The sequence below is a fragment of the Astyanax mexicanus genome, chromosome 16 (genome assembly GCF_023375975.1).
Source record: "Astyanax mexicanus isolate ESR-SI-001 chromosome 16, AstMex3_surface, whole genome shotgun sequence".
Classification (NCBI taxonomy): Eukaryota; Metazoa; Chordata; class Actinopteri; order Characiformes; family Acestrorhamphidae; genus Astyanax; species Astyanax mexicanus.
This window is the reverse complement of record NC_064423.1, coordinates 5,949,948-5,971,137: the sequence shown is the minus strand read 5'-3', so window position 1 is coordinate 5,971,137 and position 21,190 is coordinate 5,949,948. Positions and strand designations below refer to the sequence as shown.

The 21,190-nt window shown below is 37.4% G+C and overlaps 1 protein-coding gene across 5 annotated transcripts in view; it reads right to left on the bottom strand.

Annotated features, from left to right (window-relative positions):
- diaph3 (diaphanous-related formin 3) overlaps nt 1–21,190 on the bottom strand; it is a 557,032-nt gene that overhangs the window by 173,058 nt on the left and 362,784 nt on the right. For all 5 annotated transcript variants that reach the window (XM_049465746.1, XM_049465747.1, XM_049465749.1 and 2 more), the window contains one exon: nt 8,910–9,034. In XM_049465746.1, the coding sequence (XP_049321703.1) occupies nt 8,910–9,034 (125 nt within the window). The remainder of the gene's footprint in view (nt 1–8,909; nt 9,035–21,190) is intronic.

Here is a 21,190-nt window from a genome sequence, read left to right as displayed (position 1 = left end):
TGGGACCAGGTTGAATTGCCTATATTCAGGGCTGTAGACTTATCTTACAAGGGAAAAAATATTTTAAGTATATAGATAGTTCAGCAAATGTAATTTAATATGTGAAGTTAATTGTTAAGATAATAAGAAGTCAATGTATTTGCAAACAAATAAAACAAAAGACCTTGAAGTTGCACCATCTACAAATGAAGCAGAGACTGTATCCCTGACAGAACGACCAAAAAAAGCAGCATAAATCCAAACTAAGGTAAGTAAGGTAAGGCAGTGTAAACACATCACTAGGCTTTATACATGCACAGAAACAGACAAGCTTATTTATTTATTTTTCTCCCCAATTTGCAAGGCCAAATTACCCAATCCACTCATTAGGACTCCCCCATCACTAGTGATGCTCCAACCAACAGCAAGGAAAACTGTGCTCTCTTTGGGCTCCGGCAGCTGACGACAAGCTGCATGACCGGGATTCGAACCAGCGATCTTCTGATCATAGTGGTTCACAGTGCTTTAGATTGCTAGACCACTCAAATCCCCAGGAAATGACAAAGTAGATGGTTTTGCTGTATTTGTGTTAAGTTAGCTTGTCTACATCGTAAATATGCGACAATTGCTTCTGCTGGACTTTGGCATGAAGTGTTGGTCTACTAGGTCTTATTAAGGTGAAAAAAATCATTAAGGAGTTATAAATTCAAGGAAATTACCGTCCTGAAGGGATGTATAAATAAAGAGTGGTCTCTGACTTTAGCGGAGTGATGCACGTGATGCCCCTTTAATATTCAGTACATCATACATCAGAGTTATTAAACTGACTACAATTAGTGCGCTTCAGCTTTGCATATAAACCACTCACGCCTGGAGTCATATGAAATATTGACAAACTGTTGCATCTGATCCACTTAAAGAGACACTTTGTAATAATGTAAAAGGCTGTTTGCTGCGTGTGTGTGTGAGTGTGTAAGTGTGTATGCATGCACAGAAGACGAGCATCTCTGCAGGAGGTTTCCGTGCGCATGCTGTCACAGCAGTCAGCGCAGACGCTGCACAGTGCTGCCGCTTCATAAAGTTAAAGAACAGAGCGAGGGAGTGGAAGTATGACTGAGGCCTCATCAAAACCCTGGATGTTGAAAATATTGCTGATGAAAGTGTGTATGATGCTGTACGTCTGTAAATAAAGCAGAAATCAAAACGTATCTTCATCTTTCATATGAGACATACCGTCAGATATATTTTCAAACACTCTCTCTCTCTTTAAAACTCACTTTTCTCACTTCCTGTCTCGCTCTCTCGGTCTGGAACATGAAAGTGAGAGAGGCTGGGTCTAATCCTCGCTGTGAGGTCAGGAACGCCTGTGAAAAGATCAAGTTTTTATTTTTCCCCTTTAAGTGTCACTGCTAATATCCCCCGACTTTGATGTTGTCTTAAATAGTAATCCTGTTTGGTGCTGCAGCCTCGCTCAAACCACTCTCTCTCTCTCTCTCTCTCTTTTTCTTAACTCATCACAACATTAAACTTGCAGTGTGTGTGCGTGCGTGTGTGTGTGTGTGTGTTAGTAAGATAGAGACACTGCAGCTCAGTTGGATTGTTTTTACACTTCCTAAACACATAAGTTTGCACCCAGGATCGATAACCCTGTTGGATACCCCAATACTGATTTTAAACACAATTAATACATTAAGATCCTAAATTAGTTTAAGCTCTTTAAAAAGCCACTAAACCCTCCTTTATTAGCTAAAATGTGTTCCTTTAAAGTAATAAAACAAACCAGTCCTGCTTACAATTATTATAAACATTTCCTAACCTTTAAAAAACACTTTAATTGTGGTAATTTCTTCTGTCTCTGCAGACGTCACATTGACGTCCATCCATCTGCCTCTCACTACTGCTATCAGAGACTGAGACACTGCTGCTGCTCCTGATCAGCCAATCAATCAGCTCTCCCTCCTGCCCCGCCCCTAAACCCATACATCACCCAGTGCCCCTCTCAAACTTTCCCTCCCATTTAAGGGGGTTTAGTGGCCTTAAAATCTAAATTGTATTAGTGAGATGTAAAACAATCAACTCAATATGTCTATAATAAAAGTTGTGTATATGTTTATATAATATATATAATATATTTAACATACAGCGGGTTCCTGATTATAAAGGAACAAAGCGAAGAGGTGCTTCAAAATATTTGCATGCTCCAAAATATTTGCAAATACTTATACTAGTTGTTTGCAGCACCCTCTAAGGTCCAACTCATTTCAGATTTGTCTATTTTGATGGTTCACACTCACAAATGTAAATGTAGGTGAATCTGTATCTGTGTGTAATGTGAACAAATCTGTTCCTGAAACACCGTCTCACATGCTGCACATTGATACACAGTGTATAAACATCTCCTTTCTCACCAAGAACAACAAAAAAAACTCATATTAGAGAGACGAGAGGCTCGTAGCTTTATAAAGGGAAATGGATGCGTTAGCAGCTCATATGTGGAGCATCTTTTGCTGGAGTGGAGATTTAACAGCTGGTCTGAAGTTCATGTTCAGGTCCAGGAGGTGAAAAAAGGCCAGGCTTTGGTTTGCTTTTGCTGTTTTGTTTGCAGTTTTAGCTGCACAGCTGCACCAAAAGATACGTTGTGGGTACGAGAGAGAAGCACGTAGCACTAATGCTAATGCGTAAAAAAAAAAAAAAAAAAAAAAAAAAAAAAAAAGAAGCACAAATTCAGATTTGACCATTCACATTCATGCCGTGTGTCTTTGGATCGGATATGTATCCGATTTAGGACCACATATGAAAGTGACTCAAATCCGATTTTTTTTTTTTTTTTTCCACTTCAGTCACTGGTAATGTGAAGGTAGCCTAAGAGAGAGAAAGAGAGAGGGAGAAAAAGAGGACCACTGTACAGTACAGGCCAAAAGTTTGGACACACTTTCTCTTTTTCAATTCTTTATTTTTATGACTATTTATATTGTAGATTCTCACTGAAGCATCAAAACTATGAATGAACACATGTGGAGTTTTATGTACAAAAAATGAGCTGTCCTCCACAGTCACCGGACCTGAACCCAATCCAGATTTGAGGTTTGGGGTGAGCTGGAGCAGAGTGAAGAAGGCAAAGGGGCAACAAGTGCTAATAAACACCTCTGGGAACTCCTTCCTTCAGGACTGTTGGAAAACCATTTCAGGTGGCCACCTCTTGAAGCTCATTTAGAGAATGATGCCAAGAGTGTGCAAAGCAGTAATCAGAGCAAAGGGTGGCTATTTTGAAGAATCTAGAATACAAAACATGTTTTTAGTTATTTCTCCTTTTTTTGTTAAGTACATAAAACTCCACATGTGTTCATGCATAGTTTTGATGTCTTCAGTGAGAATCTACAATGTAAATAGTCATGAAAATAAAGAAAACGCATTGAAAAAGAGAAAGTGTGTCCAAACTTTTGTCCTGTACTATATATGAAGAAGAAGAAGACGAAGAGGGAGAAGGTTTAGACGAGAAACCCGACACCAGAGGAGCATCTGACCTGTCAGCTCTGGAGATTGTTCGCTCATTAGTGCAGTTTATAAATAGTGAGCAGACACTAGGCGCACACTCGCGCCACACGCTGCCCTCGTCCAGAGCCGCCCTCACTGACCGTTTCACCCCGGCACATCCGCACACACACTCCATATCTCACACATTCCTACCCTCACAACCTGAGCAGCTCAGCTTCTGTCACCCGGCTCTGACACAGACACTCACACACACCCACACACTCCGCCTGAACACTCAGCACCTGCCAAGCTCTGCTCAAACACACACACACACACTCCTCACTCACCCACTCAATCGCCCGCTCGCCCCACACTCCCTCAGACTGACATGATGTGCATCCCTCCTCATCGCCCTCACCACACACACACACACCTCATGTAGCCTTCAACCTGCTACACTGCAGCTCGTATCTATAAAACACACACACTCACACACACACACACATCTCAGCCCAGTGACAGACTCTACACTATTCAAAAGCCACTATACTCTAAACCATTTTTTCTTCATTATTAGCTAAAATGTGTTCCTATGAAGTAATAAATCACACCAGTCCTGCTTTAAAAAATTATATACAAATTTCCTAATCTTTAAAAAACACTGTTACTGTGGTAATTTCTGCAGCCCCTCTCAGGTTCAGCTGCGCTATAGGTGAAGATGATGTGTTTGTGTACTTTGGTACGCAGACACATCACAATATGCAGATCCGGCAATCAATCAATCAATAATACCGCCCCCTGCTGATGTCGTCCAACCACCTGACTTTCACTACTGCTATCAGAGACACACTGCTGCTGCTGCTGTAGCTCAGCCAATCAATCAGCTCTCCCTCCCGCCCGCTCCTAAACCCATACATCACCCAATGCCCCTCCCAGACAACTCCCAACTTCCCATTTTTTTTAAATCTGTGGGTTTAGTTACTCTTTAAATCTAAATGCTTCTTACTGAGATGTAAAACAAACAAATGCAAATGTTATACGTCACACGCAATATGATGTCAATAATAAAAGTAATGTGTAGATGTTTTACATTACTGAATATATTCAACTACATATATTGAGGCCCTGATCATTAAAAAACATAGTGAATAGTTGTAACCAAATTATACGAATAAAGAGATGAACTGCAGTCGCATGCTCCAAAGGGTTCAAAAACGCCGCCACTATGATTGGGAGATTGCTGGTTTGAATTCCGGTCATGCATCTTGCCACAGACTTGCTGTGTTTTCCTCCGAACTTTAGCGCTGTGATGCTACTCGGTAATGCTGCATCATCAGCAGTTCAAAAAGAGGCAGAGTCTGACTTCACATGTGTCGGAGGAGGCGTGTTCTAGTCTTCACCCTCCTGGTTTTGGGGCCTCACTAGTAAAAAGGGGATATACAGCTGAATGGGTGGTACAATTGGCCTAGTTAAATAGGGAGAAAAATGGAATCTCATATATATATAAAAAAAAAAAGGCTAATTGTGCTCTCTCAGGGCTTATGCCAGGATTCAAACCAGCAATCTCCAGATCATAGTGGCAATGTTTAGACCACTGATGGCAAGCTGCATGAGCAGGATTTAAACCAGCAACCAGTGGGTGCAGTCGAATAACGTGCTCTTTTTTGTATAGTGTGCTGGAATAGAGTTTTGGTGGTGAGCCCAGCTGCAGACACTAAAACTACTTGATAGATCCTGTAAAAGCTAAAGACAATGAAACCGAAACTTCACGTGATGCGTTGCTCTACATCAGTAGAGGAGCGTAAACTGTTAACATATTTCAGATAAATTTAACATTAAAAATACGTAAACCGCCTAAACAAAACAATAAAAAATTTTACCTGCTGTGTAAAAATGTAGCCTAAAATAGAGTCTACATGAATAAGCATCGCTCCAGCTTCATGGTGAGAAAACCAAGAAGCCCAGGAAACTGAAAATACTACTGTCGGCAGCCTCACATTTCCACTGATAGATATCAAAAAATAAAAATACGCACACACCTCTGTCGAGACAGATCGCTGATCTTTACCGTAATGGAGCGAGGCATGAACTGGACAGTTTGAGGATCTGCGATTGACACACACATTAGCTTTAAACCCGGTCCAAATGAGACTGAGATGAGATAGGAAAATTAGGAAAATGAGATGTGAAAATTAATGTTTTACAAGAGTAAAAAAAAAGAGTGTGAAAAGAATGAAATAGCGCAGTGGTCTAATTTTACTGGGAGGTCATCTTCTCAAGCGAGACGAGGAGGGCTGTTAAACCCCCTCTCTTTTCATTTCTCTCGTTTTCTCGTCTCCTTAGCCGAGAAGACACGAGACAGAAAGGACGAGAGTAAGGTGGTGTGACAGGAATGAAGGAGAGAAAGAAAGAGACTGAAGAACAGGCCAAAGTGCAGCGGAGGAGAAAGAGGAGGAAGCAGAGTCTCAGGGCATCCACGCTGCATTTCAACAGGGAAACACCATCAGCACATCAATCATAAACACACACACACACACACACAGGCAATGCAGTGTACCCTTGGCCAGTAGGATAATGACCTCCCCAGACGGCTAGAAGTCCAGTTCAGGTCAGAGAGGAGGGGAGGGAGCAGGAGCCGTGAAGAGCCAGAGCAGTTCTCCAACACTACTACACCACAGCCTGGATATACTAGTGCATCTCAAAAAATTAGAATATCATTAAAACGTTATTTGCTGTATTTTTAGCACTATAAGGAACACTTAAATACTTTAATTTCCCTAAAAATCGTCGGTGCTCCTTATAATCTGGTGCTCCTTTTGTATAAATTCTACCAGTCAGGTATTAAAGGGCAGTATTCAGGAGTTTCAGTTTTTAATTCTCCAGCAGTATTAGCTTTAGCCGCTAAGCGCTAGCCATTTGGTCGTCCAGAGATGAGCAGCATTAGCATACTATATATCGGACTGTAGTCTGCGTGTTTACCGTGTTAAAACAAGCTACATGGGACGAACTGCTTGTTAATATCGCTATATCCTGGCTTACCAGAGCAGGTGGCATTAGATGCTAATGGTTAACCACTAGCGGTTAGCCACTAACGCTCCAGCATTGCTTACTGTAAGCTTACTGTAAATAAATAAAAGCGCTTTACTCACTCAAATAAACCGTTTTCAGGAAAGAAACCTGTTTAGATTAACATCCAGCGCTCGTTTGACTTTTATTTTTATTTTTTTTTTTCTGGGAAATTACAGCTTTGTTTACTTAGCTTAGCATTACTAAACTTAGTCTAGAGTCCAGCATTGTTTCTCCAGTAGACAATGTTTCAGTTAACAGCTGATGCACATGCAGGTCTTCAGCGATGCTACCGTAGCAGTTCTCAGCATTATACATCTCAATAACACGTTTTCTGAAGTGTTCTAAACGTTATTTAAGGCATTCTTTCTGTAGAAGAGCAGATTTAGCTGTAAACAGGCTATGTGTGATTTTATGTAACACCTTCAAAACCTACACTTCCAATAAAAAAAAAAACCCTTAATTGACACACCTTCTACCAATTATCTCTCAGAGAGTTCATACGCACAGATGTTCGTATATATATATATATATATATATATATATATATATATATATATATATATATATATATATATATATATATATATTTTTTTTTTTTTTTTTTTTACTCAGTGTGCTCAATATTAGCATTGGCACAAAACCATTTTTCATTTTCAACATCAACGCTGATGCTGCAGCCTTATGTATCTGCTCATACCAATATCAATCAGATCACTGATTGGTGGAAACTTCACACTAGACCTCAAGCAGTTTGGACTATGTCTCTCCACTCTTCCTCCAGACTCTGATCCCTTGATTTACAAATGCTATGATCCACTGTGTTTTACTATCAAGTCTAAAGTCAGTGCAGTTTTGTTTTCCCAAAAAATCTTACAGCACTTCATGCTTCCCTCTGCTACTGACAACTTTTATGGAGATGGGATTTCATTTTCTAGCAGGACTTGGCACACTGAGATGCACTAGTGCATACAACTTTCAATTTTTTTTACAAAGCTTATCTGATAGAGCCCAGATTTTTGAGGTATTAGTTTTACTTGTTTTATCATATTCAGAATTGATGACTACTCCTGTAAGTGTCTACACATGATCTGAAGTGTACTATCTAACTAAAGAATTACCCAACAACACAGACCCTCACAGTATGCAATTTTTAGAAATGTCAATATAAAGATTTCAATGTATCTGAGATTAAAGCAGATGGGTAACTGATATATTCAGCTCAGAGTTACAACAACTACAAACAGAAAGTTTCTCTGGATATTTGGATTCTTTTTATCTACTTTTTAGGCTGTATTTCAATTATTAATAGAGGCAATTTCAGAAAGTTTGCACATTGAGCTCTGATGATTGTTATTTAAGCTGTTTTTTGACAGTTATCCAACATCTATATTAGTTCCAATGAAAATATAAAGGTTTTAGGTCTTCTAATGAAAAACACATCAACAATGCATACTTTTTTTAGTTCATCTAAAAGAATAAAATAAAAATAGAATATCATTGACAGAGTGATCTATTTTAAGTGTTTATTTATTTTATTGTTGATGATGATTGTGGCTTACAGCCAATAAAAAACGAAAAATCAGTGTTTCACAAAATTAGAATATTACATAAGACCAGTTGGTACTTTTGGTCAGTGTGGGCAGTGTGCCAAGTCCTGCTGGAAAATGAAATCCGCATCTCTATAAAAACTGTCAGCAGAGGGAAGCATAATGATGGTTTAGAGAGAAATGTCAACTGCTGGTGTTGGTCCACTATGTTAATCGATATATGTATAGATTTTAAAGCACTTTTATTTCAATCAGAATGAAATAAAATAACTTTTCAATGATATTCCAATTGTTTGAGCTGCAGTAATATATATATATATATATATATATATATATATATATATATATATATATATATATATATATATATATATATATATATATACACAAGCTGGAGAAACGATATATGTGTTTGTTTATTGGAAGAGTTCATTTAGGTTAAATCATTTTGATTATAGATCATTGTTATTGTTTCTTCAAAATAAAATAAATCAATAAAAAATTATGTGTAACAATCACATTAATAAGGTGTTCTTGACTTTGAGAAACTCCAGAATCGAAGAATCCTGGAGTCCAACAGCCCTCAGAACAGAGAAAATGAACAGACAGACAGACAGACAGATAGACTGGCAGACAGACAAGCTGGAGGAACAGAGGGTGGAAATGCAGAATGAAACTCCATTATTGAACAGACACCTGGTCCTAGCTTGAAGCGTGGCCTGCTGACACTGTACTGAATAATTAAAATACACACACACACACACACTGATCAGAGAGTGTGTGAGTGTGTGTGTATGTGTGTGTGTGTGTGTGTGTAAGAGTGTGTGTAGTAAAGGATATAGCCATCTTGCTGTGGAACATGTCTTGCTGGTCAGTGGAGGAGCTGAAGGTTTCCAGATCTTTCTCCAGCTGCAGCAGCTGCTTCTCCATCTGCCTCAGACTCTTCTCCAAGTTCTCCGCTGACACTATAAACACACACACACACAAATTTTATACTTTATTCTTTTACATTTGCAATACAAAACATCAAAAGCAAAGGAAATATTTTCAGAAAAACATTCAATCTGATATAGAAGGGGAATTTAATTAGAAATCAGTATGGTCCAGTTTGAGAACAATTTGTCAGTCCAAGGTCCCCACTGTTGCCATTTTAACGTGTGTTATGATTCAGTGCTATATAATAATAAAATGCCTATCTGGTCAGATTTGTGTACATTCCTCCCCTGTCTCTCGCGCTCGGCCTATCTCTTTATAAAGACTTTTTTTTTTTTTCCCTGGCCGTGTCCCAATTCACCAGCCGGGACAGCAGTCTGCACAGAGTGTTTGGTAATCATACACCACACGTGATTGGTCTGTGAGTTTATTACTGCGCCACAATAAAACACGTAAAAGACAAGAAAAGTTCCGCCACTTTAAATGAACACTGTCAGGATTAAATCCTTCTCAGTAGTTTATGGGTTTGGGTCCGCATTGGACAATGTCTGGGTCCGGACCCGGACCACGGTCCGTCCATTATTGACCCCTGTGATATACAGTTCATCACTAAACAGAATGTAAAATGCTCTCCTCAAATACAGGGATAAATTTTGAGAACAAGTATCTAGCAACACTAGATTTGCTCAAATAATCAATCACACTGTAGATTTGCAGCCACTTCTAACATGTTTCAGCAACAGGATTCATTTAGATTGGATTTCAACTCCGACCACTAGATAGCAGTGTTACAGACTACAACTACAATTTCCGCCGTAATCTGATTTTTTAAATTTTGATTGATTTATTAATTTTTTTGGAGTAGTTAGTTTGTGGTAAACTAACTAAAGCTCAACTGCTGATAAAGCCCAGTTTAATCTGATATATATGCCAGATAATACACTGCTATGAACAAACGCTGTCTCTGCTGCTGCTGCTCCATGCTGTTTACACGCTGTTTAGTTTCCTCTAAACAATTTATCATGCATTCTTTATTCCAGCGCCACACGTTCTGGCTTTATCTACCCGCAAACATACAACTATATGCTAGATAAATGTATTTGCTTTTACATTTCTTACATTAATTCTTTTATTTACATTTAAATATCCACTAAAAAACTTGCGTCTTAAGAAAAACAAGTGCGATTAATCACAGTCAATCACAGAATATTGTTGTGATCAAGCCGATTAAATGTTTTAATCGATCAAGTTTTATTTTAGTCAGATTTTATAAATATGATTGTGTTTTAATACCATGGCAGCTTTCCCAAAATTAGATTTAAACCATTACATAATCTTGCTTATAGTATCACAATATATTGTAATATATTAAATTTTAAACCTTGTATTGTGAAATTTATCATATAGCCAAGTTCTTGTCTATACAAGGCCCTGGTTTAATCACAGTCCTCCACACACAATGTCTCCACAATCGTGCAGAAAAGCATTTTAATTAGCATGGATTTCAACGAATAGGATGTTTTGCAAACATCTGACAGCTCCTTAGCAGCTCTGTTGCAGTGATATGTTTACAGTTAACAGGTAGAACACCTTCTCTCTCTGTTTTATCTCTACATTTTACTCCACTAATCCAATTTGCAACTACACATCTAAATAAACTCACTGTTTCTGTGTTGTGTTTTGTTTTTACCCAGTTTATCTTAGTTAATTAACCTACCCAATCAATAGAACAATTATATATGATACTGCAATCACAACACACTAGGATTGTACAACTCCAATACATGATAAATTAGACCCTTTAAGAGAATGCATGTGAGCTCTGACTTTGGCGCGTTCATATCTTAACAGTGCTTTTGTGCGTCTAAGCAGAGACAGATACTGAGCAGCTCGTTCACACTGAAGATACACCAGCAGCTCATTTAAGAGGAACAGTAATGTTATTTTATTCTTTATTCTGTTTATTGTTGAGTTAAAAGTCAGGTTTGTGCTCTGTAGAGTGTGTGTGTGTGTGTGTGTGTGTGTGTGTGTGTGTGTAATGAGTGCTGGGGGTGTACAAGGATTAGACGGCTGACTGTTGACAGTTGTCAGGGGTTTAATCAGTCAGTGGAGCTCCTGTGTTTTCCACCACCAAAATATATAGGAACACTCCAGATATTTACCTGAACACACCTCACGTCTAGACCACCACGCCTATCAGCTTAGATATATTCCTAAACTCCTCAATTCCTAAATTTTAATGGTGTGGGTGCAAGGTGTGAAAATAGACTGTTGACGGGGTGTAAGATAGCAATAAGCATTGTGACACACTTTGTGCAGGGTTTATGATAGGGTCCAATATCTAACTAGGTGCATGCACATACAGTAAACTGTGATCTTTTATAATTACATGAAAAATATGATGCTTGAATGTCACAGAATTGTCCAATATATATAGGGCTATGTTTTAAGAAAATGTAATGTATCATTGCATTAGGAACATATGCATGTGTGTAGAGTTTATAAAAATGACTGAACTAATTCAAATTTTTACCCCATTTTCACCCCAATTTTACAGAACCAATTACCCAAACCCACTTATTAGGACTCCCCCTATCACTAGTGATACCCAAACACCAGAAGGGTGAAGACTAGAACACACCTCTTTTGATACATGTAACGTCAGACTCCGCCTCTTTTTGAACATTGCTGCATTGCTGAGTAGCATCACAGCGTGCTAATTAAATAAGTGACTTCTAAAGGCAGTTGACTGCACAGGATTTTATTTAGGGGGTTTAGAGTAAAGGGGGCTGAATTGAAAACCATGTATTCTTTTAATTTTACTTCACAATTAAGCAATCCTTTGTGTTTGTCTATCACTTAAAATCTCAATAAAATACATTTAAGTTTGTGGTTGTAAGGTGACAAAATGTGGAAAAGTTCAAGCCACTGTAACTGATGGTAATCACAGCAGCCCTGAAACAGATCATGAGTGGAAAATGCTCATTTTCCTGCCCCTTAAACTGCAAACTTACTTTATTTTACGATAAGTTTATAGCGTAATTATTGCAACAGGCCTAGCAATGTTCAAACATGACGAACGAACGGGTTGCCAGGTGTTGATATGAAAGAATATGAGTTCAGAAGTTCAGAATAAAATGCAGACTGTATTACTGTGTTTAATTCAGACACGCCTGTGTAGGAAGGAACGCTGGTCACGAGCAGGTCAGCGATAAAACACTCTAAATCCTCTGCGTTAAGATGAAATAAGGACAGAGCGAAGCGGCGCGGCCTAGCGAATCCTGCCCGTACACACAGCATCAAATTAAACAGATTAAGAAAGAAAATGAAAGAGGAAAAAAGCTAAGCTGCTTAGCTCTTTAGGTAGTTTAACATGCACACAATGCTCTATGAAAAATAATTCATTATATCCAGCTAAGAAGAGGATAATCAAGACAAACTCGATCCCACCAGGTTTCACCAGCGCGGCGTATCAGTATACGAACGTTACCACTGTATCCGAAACTGGATTGTGAAAGCGTTCTGTTCTCCGCCCAGAACCGCCAGCTTCTTAATCAAAGCTGAACTGCCTATTAAAATCATATAATTACCTCATCACAGTACTACTGAGCAAATAACAGCATTTACACCTGCCATTTAACACACACACAGAGAAAGAGAAATAGAGAGAGAGAGAGAGAGAGAGAGAGAGAGAGAGATTTTAAAAGAAGGAGGCTATACTGTGATACTGTGCAAGGTCATTGCTGTGAGCCACCGGGGAAACTAAGAAAAGGCCCAAACAAACACAGAATGAATAGAAAAAAAGTAAAGAATAACACAAAAAAGCACTTTTCCTTAGTACTGGTGACCATATCTGAAGAAGGAGTCAGAAGAAGGAGCTATATTGTATACTTATAAAAAAGAACTGTGGGATGGCAAAAATACTGTATTTAAAACAACAAAAAGATAAAGATAACAATGGCCAAGAACAATAAATGACAAGAAAAATGTTATATGGGCAATACTTATTGAGCTTCACATACTGAATAAGCGTGTAACGCATATGTAACTCAACACTCCAGACGCCCCTGCATGAAGTTGTAGAGGTTCCTAATGGTGTCCTGCGATAATCCATCCCATGCATCTCAAACACCCCAAATGAATCCAACAAACAGGTCAAAAGGTCACAGGTCAACAAGGTCATACATAAGGTCACCCAAAACCAATGTGAAAGACTGGTGGAGAGCATGTGGCAGGTTTTAAAATCTTTTAATAGCCTTTTCTTTTCTTAATGTTTCAAAAAAATATTGGAATGGGCCACATCTGCACATATACACACTTAGCCAATTGTGCAATTTTTTGAGCCTATGGAAATAAATGGACTATGCAAGAACAAAAAAAAAACAAAAGAGTTAATCCTTAATAGTTCTTAATAGTGCACATTTAGAAATAAAAATAAATAACATAAATGGTCTCACTGTCTAAATGCTAATGGATTCAACTGTATGTAAGTAGCTTTCAGACAAGGCCTACATACATAATTAAATAGTGTTTTCATGTAGAAATTATGAATTAAGTCATATCATCTCGTAAAAATACTGACTAAGACACACAACAAAAACACTATAATATTATTAACAAATGTTTTATGGCCATTTAATATTTAAACTATATTGTCAGGCCTTTGGCCCACACACAAGAAAAGTCACTGTGAGAAACAATAAGGGATACAAAAACTAAACGCCAAACAATCCAAATAAATTTATAAACACAGACTATTTGCACAAATCTGCCCGTCTTTTCGCGAGTAATTCCCCATAGCCACAATAAAGGGCTAAAAACACAAACAATCCGTTCAGGATTTTAACTCTAGGCAGAGGATTTTGGCCTCAAATACCAGTGCTTATTTGTTTATTTATTTATTTGTTCACTTATTAGTGGGTTTTAATGCGGAGGACACAGGCGGCTGCACTGAGCAATGTTCTTACAGCATAAATACAGAAGTAATTTTGTCCAGATTCTCTAATTAGAGAAAACAATGGTAACCACACAGAAAATCTGCCAAAAACAAACAAATAAACAAAAAGGCTTTTTCACGTTTTAAGACATTAAGGCATTTTTTTTTCAGCATAAAATAGTAGTGCCTATTTGAAGTACTTGCATATACAATATAATAGGTTTTTATATAATAGATTTTACACAAATTTTGACATGAAACAACCTCTTAGGTCACTCTTATTAAGCATTTATTTTCTCAATTTTCCATGAAACAATGTAGGAGTGGGCCATACCTGACCATATATGCATTTAGCTCCTTGTCCAAATTTTTTTACACCTATGAAAAATAAGAGACTATGGAAAGTAAATAATGTTAATTATTAATAGTTGCTGCACGATTAGACAAAAATACATAAATGGTGTCACTGTCTAAATACTAATAGATTATAGAACTGTATGTAAGTAGCTTTAGCTAAGATCTGCATACATAATTAAATAATGTTTTCATGTAGAAATTAAGCATTAAGTCATAACAGCTCAAAAATACTGATTAGGACTGATTAGACACGCTAATATTTTAGAAATTCTGACATGAAACAACAATTATCATCAACTGTGGTGTGTTAAATCTGCTGAGACCTTGACTTTGTTAAATATGATTCCTATTAGAAAGAGTGAAGGAGCACTGCAGAAACAGAAACAGATTAGATTTTCCTAAATAGATTTACATAAACAATAACAAAGGACAGTATATACTATACATATAACCACCAATTTATGTTCATAACTGTTCCTCATAACTTTCGGCATAATATACATTGCTCTCTAATATTTGGTTGGACCGTCTTTAGCTTTGATTGCAGCATGGTGCATTCACTGTGGCATTGTTTCTATAAGCTTCTGCAATGTTACAAGATTTATTTAAATCCAGTGTTGCTGTATTAATTTTTCACCAAGATCTTGCAGCAGCTTTGATGATGGTAGAGTCTGACCGCTGCACAAAGCAGCACTTCTCCGTCCAGCATATCCTCAATTCTCAATGAGGTTAAGATCTGGACTGAACTGAACTCTCTCAATCCATGTGTGAAAATGATGAGCTCATGCTCCCTGAACCTCCATGCTCTCTTTCACAATTCCAGCCCCATGAATCCGGACATTGTCTCATCTTGGAATATGAAGAAAAAATAAATCCAATGACAGACGAATAACCTGGTCTATAATATTCAGTATATTCAGGTAGAGTCAGCTGACCTCATTCTTTCAGCACATACTGTTGCTGAACCCAAACCTGCAGACCAACTGCTGCATCAACCAACCCCACATCATTTACTCACTTACATCCAAGTGGAGATTTTTTTGTTTGCTTGTTTTTTTTGGCCAGGCAGTGTATTTAAAAATCTTATCATACTCAACTGTATCAGTACTGTCTGCTGCAATTATCAGCACAGCCAGGAAATGCTAGATCTGCTTATTTGCAGCCAAACTGAATGAGACACTGGAGTGGAGGAGCAGTGATGCGGATCATGACACTGCAGCTGTACTGGAAAAAACTTAGAACTCAGTAAGAAGCTTCCAGGCTCCAAGGCTCCTTACCCTCAAAGCCACTGAGCTCAGCGTGGTGAAGGCCGCAGGGTGAGCAAAGCACAGAGGCAGAAACGAGAGAGCGAGAGAGAAAGAGAGAGAAAAAGAGAGAGAGTCAGAAGGAAGAAACATTTTACCTCCACACTGCTAGGGGGCACTGAGGGGGGTACATGTGTGCAACGCTTGTTGGGAATTTGATTTGTAAGAGAAGAAATTTTCAAGGCTGAACTGGTTCAGTTCGGTTCATTATATACTAGTTCTCACAATGGTCTCCACCATTCTGAAATACACTATATTTTACCAGAAAGACAATACGAGTCTTCAAGACTCACCATAACCATCAACTTACTCTCAATCTCAGCTCTCATTTACACACCATGTCCTCTCAGTTACTCTGTCCTTCTGCTCTGTGCTTTACAACATCAGACAAATTCGTCCGTTTCTAACGCAACAGGTTCTACTACCAGATCAGGAGAATCCCTCACTATCTTTAATGAACTCCTGAAGACAGAGCTCTTCAAAGAGCACTTACTCTCCTAACACCTCTAACTAACTACCTTCTAAAACCAGATCAGGAGAATCTCTCACTATCATTAATAAACTCCTGAAGACAGAGCTCTTCAAAGAGCACTTACTCTCCTAAAACCTCTAACTACCTTCTACTACCAGATCAGGAGAATCTCTCACTATCTTTAATAAACTCCTGAAGACAGAGCTCTTCAAAGAGCACTTACTCTCCTAACACCTCTAACTAACTACCTTCTACTACCAGATCATAAGAATCTCTCACTATCTTTAAGAAACTCCTGAAGACAGAGCTCTTCAAAGAGCACTTACGTTCCTAACACCTCTAACAAACTACCTTCTACAACCAGATCAGGAGCGCTCTCAGCCCAAATCTAGATGAAATAGCTAGTTTGGCATAACCTCCAGCCATAGTTATTACTACGGTTATTTTGCCCCCCAAGTCAACTCATTTGATTGAGGAGTCCCAATCTGATACTTTGGCAATGTACAAAAACAAACAAACAAAAAGGACAAATCTAAGTTGTCCATTAAGATTTTTTTTGAATTACTGTTTAATTGTTACTGAAACAACAGCATGAAAATTCAATTATTTTATTTAGAATACGCATAAAAAAAAAATATGTGACATCAACAATTATGTGATTAACTAGAATTCTCCACAGGATAAGAGTGTTCTCTTCATTGACAGGCTCTTTCATTTCTTAGTAAACAGAACCCTAAATATATATTTTAACTAGAGATTTTCTTCTCAGCAACAAGGTTTCTATTACACCCATGTTACACTCGTGTTCGCTACTTACCTCGCTGCACCCTGACTGGCAGGTGTGAACAAGGGTGTTTTCACACCTGCCCTTAGTAGTCATTTGCAGGTGTGAACACAGTTATTTCACTTAGATGTGGACCACAAACAAATCACACCTAGACTGGTGAGAGATTTCATCCTGTATTTATTTACTTTCTTGTTCTGTGTCAGACAGGTCTGACCAATTTGCAGGCAGAATGGCTGATATAAGGTGTTTTGATACTCTTTTTTTGGGGTTTTCTTGTTTGAAAGTAAACCAAACCAAGCCAATCCAAACCAAGCCAAGCCGAACTAATCCATTCCATGGCAAGGCAAGCCAAGCCAAACTAATCTAAAGTAATCCATTCCAAACCAATCCATTCTAAGGCATGACAAACCAAGCCAAATTACGCAAAGTCAAGCCAAACTACTCTAAACCAATCCATTCCAAACCAATCCAAACTAAGCCAAACCAAGCCAAGCCAAGCTAATCTAAACCAATCCATTCCAAACGTATCCATTCCAAGCCAAGGATGGCAAGCCGTGCCAAACTAAACTAAACCAAGCCAAACTAAATTAAACCAAATCAAGCCAAGCCAAGCTAACCCAAAACAAGCCAAGCTAAACCAATCCAATCCTATCCATTGTAATACACCAAGCCACACCAAACCAAACCAAACCAAACCAATCCTGACAAGAAATAAGGTGATGAACTCTTTAACTGATTCAGACAGGAAAAACAAGTTAAGGTGTGAGAACACTGTTAGATACAGTGAAAGTGATGCTGAATGGATAAACAGAGAGCTGTGGAGTTTGGTGCTGATGCTGTTGGCATGGCAGCAGGGGGTTAGAAAGAGAAAGAGAGAGAGAGAGAGAGAGAGAGAGAGAGAGAGAGAGAGAGAGAGAGAGACAGAGAGAGAGACGGGTCTGTGGTAAACAGAGAGAAATCACTCTGAGTTCAACTCACAACCTTCAGCTCCCCCTGATGGAGTTACTGAGGAACAGAGGGGGAGGGGCCAGGGGAGGACAGGAGGGAGGGACTTAGAGGGAAAAAGGGGGTAAGGAGGAGAGAGAGAGAGAGAGAGAGAGAGAGAGAGAGAGAGAGAGAGAGAGAGAGAGAGAGAGAGAGAGAGAGAGGCCATATTTACAGAGTCTGTCCTGGTTTGCTTACATCACTCATTAATGCACTGATAGTAAACTGCTCCAGCTGGACTGACTGGTTCACTGCCAGAAGCAGCCAGCACAGTGTTCTAACACACACACACACACACACACACACACACACACACACACACAAACACACCGTAATACAGAGTGATACTGTAAGCCAATCGCCAATATCATATAATAATGATCCAACATATTCACCTTAAATGTTCATATACAGATCAATTAAATTAAATTTATTTAAATGAGTGTTAAAGCTGAGAAGAAGAACAGAGAAGAAAAATTGATTAACTAACAGTCTTTAACAACTGTGTTAATAAGTAACTTACATATATAATTATAAAGTAAAGTGTGCACCTGTAAAAGTAGTCCCTTGACTTAAATTTAATGTACATAGACCCCAATTTGTTTGAGTTAATAGAACCATGCTGCATGTATTAAATCCCAGTCTTTATTATGGAAATACACAATATCAATGTTTAAAAATCTTCAAGGAAAATTAATGAGTTACAGCAAATTAGACTAAGTTAACAAAAACTAAAAAGACTAAGTCAACCTTTCCTGTGCTGCATAGTTATGAAATGAGAAAATCCCAGATAGTTTAGGTGTGTGAGTTTCTGCTATTTAGCTGAATAAGGGTCACAACTAAGTTATCACTATACAACTAAGTCAATTTAAGCACTGTTTAACTAAAACAGTGCTTAAATTGATTGTGCCATATGAAATGAAAGTTATGAAAGTTTCTATGATCCGGATCAGTTGATGAGTTTGTTTATTTGTAGCGTTTCTCCCTTTGTTTGGTTTGGTTTCACACTGGCACAAACCTTAACACACCAAAATGCGCACCAATAAACCATGCGAGCAAATCGTCTCCTCTGATTGATCAGAGCAAGAAAGTAAACAGAGATGAAGAAGATGCTGTGTTCCAGCACATATATCTGTGCAGTGTAAAAAGTGCAGATGTACACATATTAAACAGAATTTTGCAACTGTGAGCAGTGAACGCAGCACACACTGTGCGTGCAAACAGCGGTTTGTTCATAGCTGTGTTAATTGGCGTTATCTGTCTAATATATCTGATTAAACTGTGCCTTATCAGCAGTCAAGCTCAAATAAAAGGAATATATTTAATAGCTGGGTTGGATCGAGACCAGCTCACGTTCTCATGGTTTGGTTGTTTTGATTCGCACTTAAGTGTGATAACTGTTTTCACATCTGCTCAATCGAACCACACTAACCAGAGTCTGTTTTAACCAGACCAAATATTGCTGGTGTGAAAACACACTAAATAAACCACTATCTGACACCATCCTTTATATGTAAATTTTGAATTAACCCTCCTGTTATGTTCATTTGTCAGGAACAGCAATAGTGTTCCCAGTACATGTTTAATTATTCAATTAATATCCAAAATAATAATTTATTATATATAAATTATTATATATATATATATATATATATATATATATATATATATATATATATATATATATATATATATATAATTTATTAATAATATATAATTAATAAATTATAAAAAGCAGTGTGAATATTTTATTACTAACTACACTGCTAATTATTCTAACAAAATGTAGTGCAATGGTGTCCCTTACCTCTAACAGGTAATGGTTTAATCAGGATAATCATCCGTTCATAAAAAAAAAAAAAAAAAAAAAAAAAAAAAAGACGTTAAAACTTTTTTTTAATGTTTCACTACTTTACTACTTTTGAAAGACCAACATATTAGCCATAATAACTTTACATAAAAATAAAACTTAACATTGGATTTTTTTTTTGTTTTTGTTTATTGCAGGGGGTTATATGTCAATTACACTAATTAAGGCAATCAGAAGAGGTTTTATACTGAAAAAAAATACTTTTACTATTGTTTCCTAGATTTTTAAACTTTTAAACGAGTCATAATAGGATAAAGGATTAAGTATTGATGCTGTTTCATAAATCAATACAGCATTGTTAAATAAAATATTGCAATATTTCAGCACATTGATATTTTCGTACACCCCAAATACAGTATAAAAATCTCAAACACATTTCAAAAAATATTAAATTACCTGAAATGTTTGACTTTTCAAATCAGTATCAGTCAAAACCATCACATGAGACAGGTACTGCACCAAATACAGTACAGACTGTTCCAACAGTTTCCTAACTATGTAAGAAAAGAGATCCATCTCTCTGACACTGTTCTGCTGGATAGATAAAAAATTTACTGGATCAATGCTCTTGTCAGAGATATCTTTAGATGAGGCCTCTATGGTTAGTGTCAGTTTGTCTGACAGGTCAAAGCCCTTTGACTGTTTTGATAATACAGGGCTTCCGAGGTATTTCCTCAGCCTACATCTACGGCCAGAACCACTAACCCTGATAACTAACATGGGAAAAGCTGCTTCAGTGGCCTCAAATAGAGGAATACATTATTAATTTTCCCCTCGTAAATCTTCTTTTTGTGAAATCTTTCGTATCAAACATTACAATACACAGACGCATTTTAGCATAGATATTTAGCACTAACACAACCTGTGCACAGTTCTAAACGGAAAGCTTAGCTTGATCGGCTAATATTGCTTTCAGAAAATTATCTGAGCTTAGTTTTAGTTTAGTTAACTTTTAGTTAACTATTTTTCTATTTTGGTGTGTTTTAGCTGTCTTTAAACCTTAGTTTACAGTTTTACTTTTTTTTTCATTTGTTATTATTGTTTGTAGTTATTGCTTGTATATTTTTAAAACCTTTATTATTAACCTTTATTATGTTTTATTTATTAATCTGTAGTAGCATTCTTATATATTTTATAACTTTTTTTTACTAACTATGATTTTAATGACTTCTCTTAAATTCTTATTTTTATCTTTTTGTTTTATGTCTTTTTTTTAAATACTGCTTTATAACAAGAAAGCACTTAAAAATTGATGAGCTTCACAAGCCATCAAACTAAACTGAACTGCTTGAATTTTTGCACCAGGAGTAAAGCAGCATAAAGTTATCCAAAAGCAGTGTGTAAGACTGGTGGAGGAGAACATGATGCCAAGGTGCATGAAAAAAAAAAAAAAAAAACTGTGATTAAAAACCAACCAGGGTTATTCCACCAAATATTGACTTCTGAACTATATATATAAAATTCCATATACATAAATC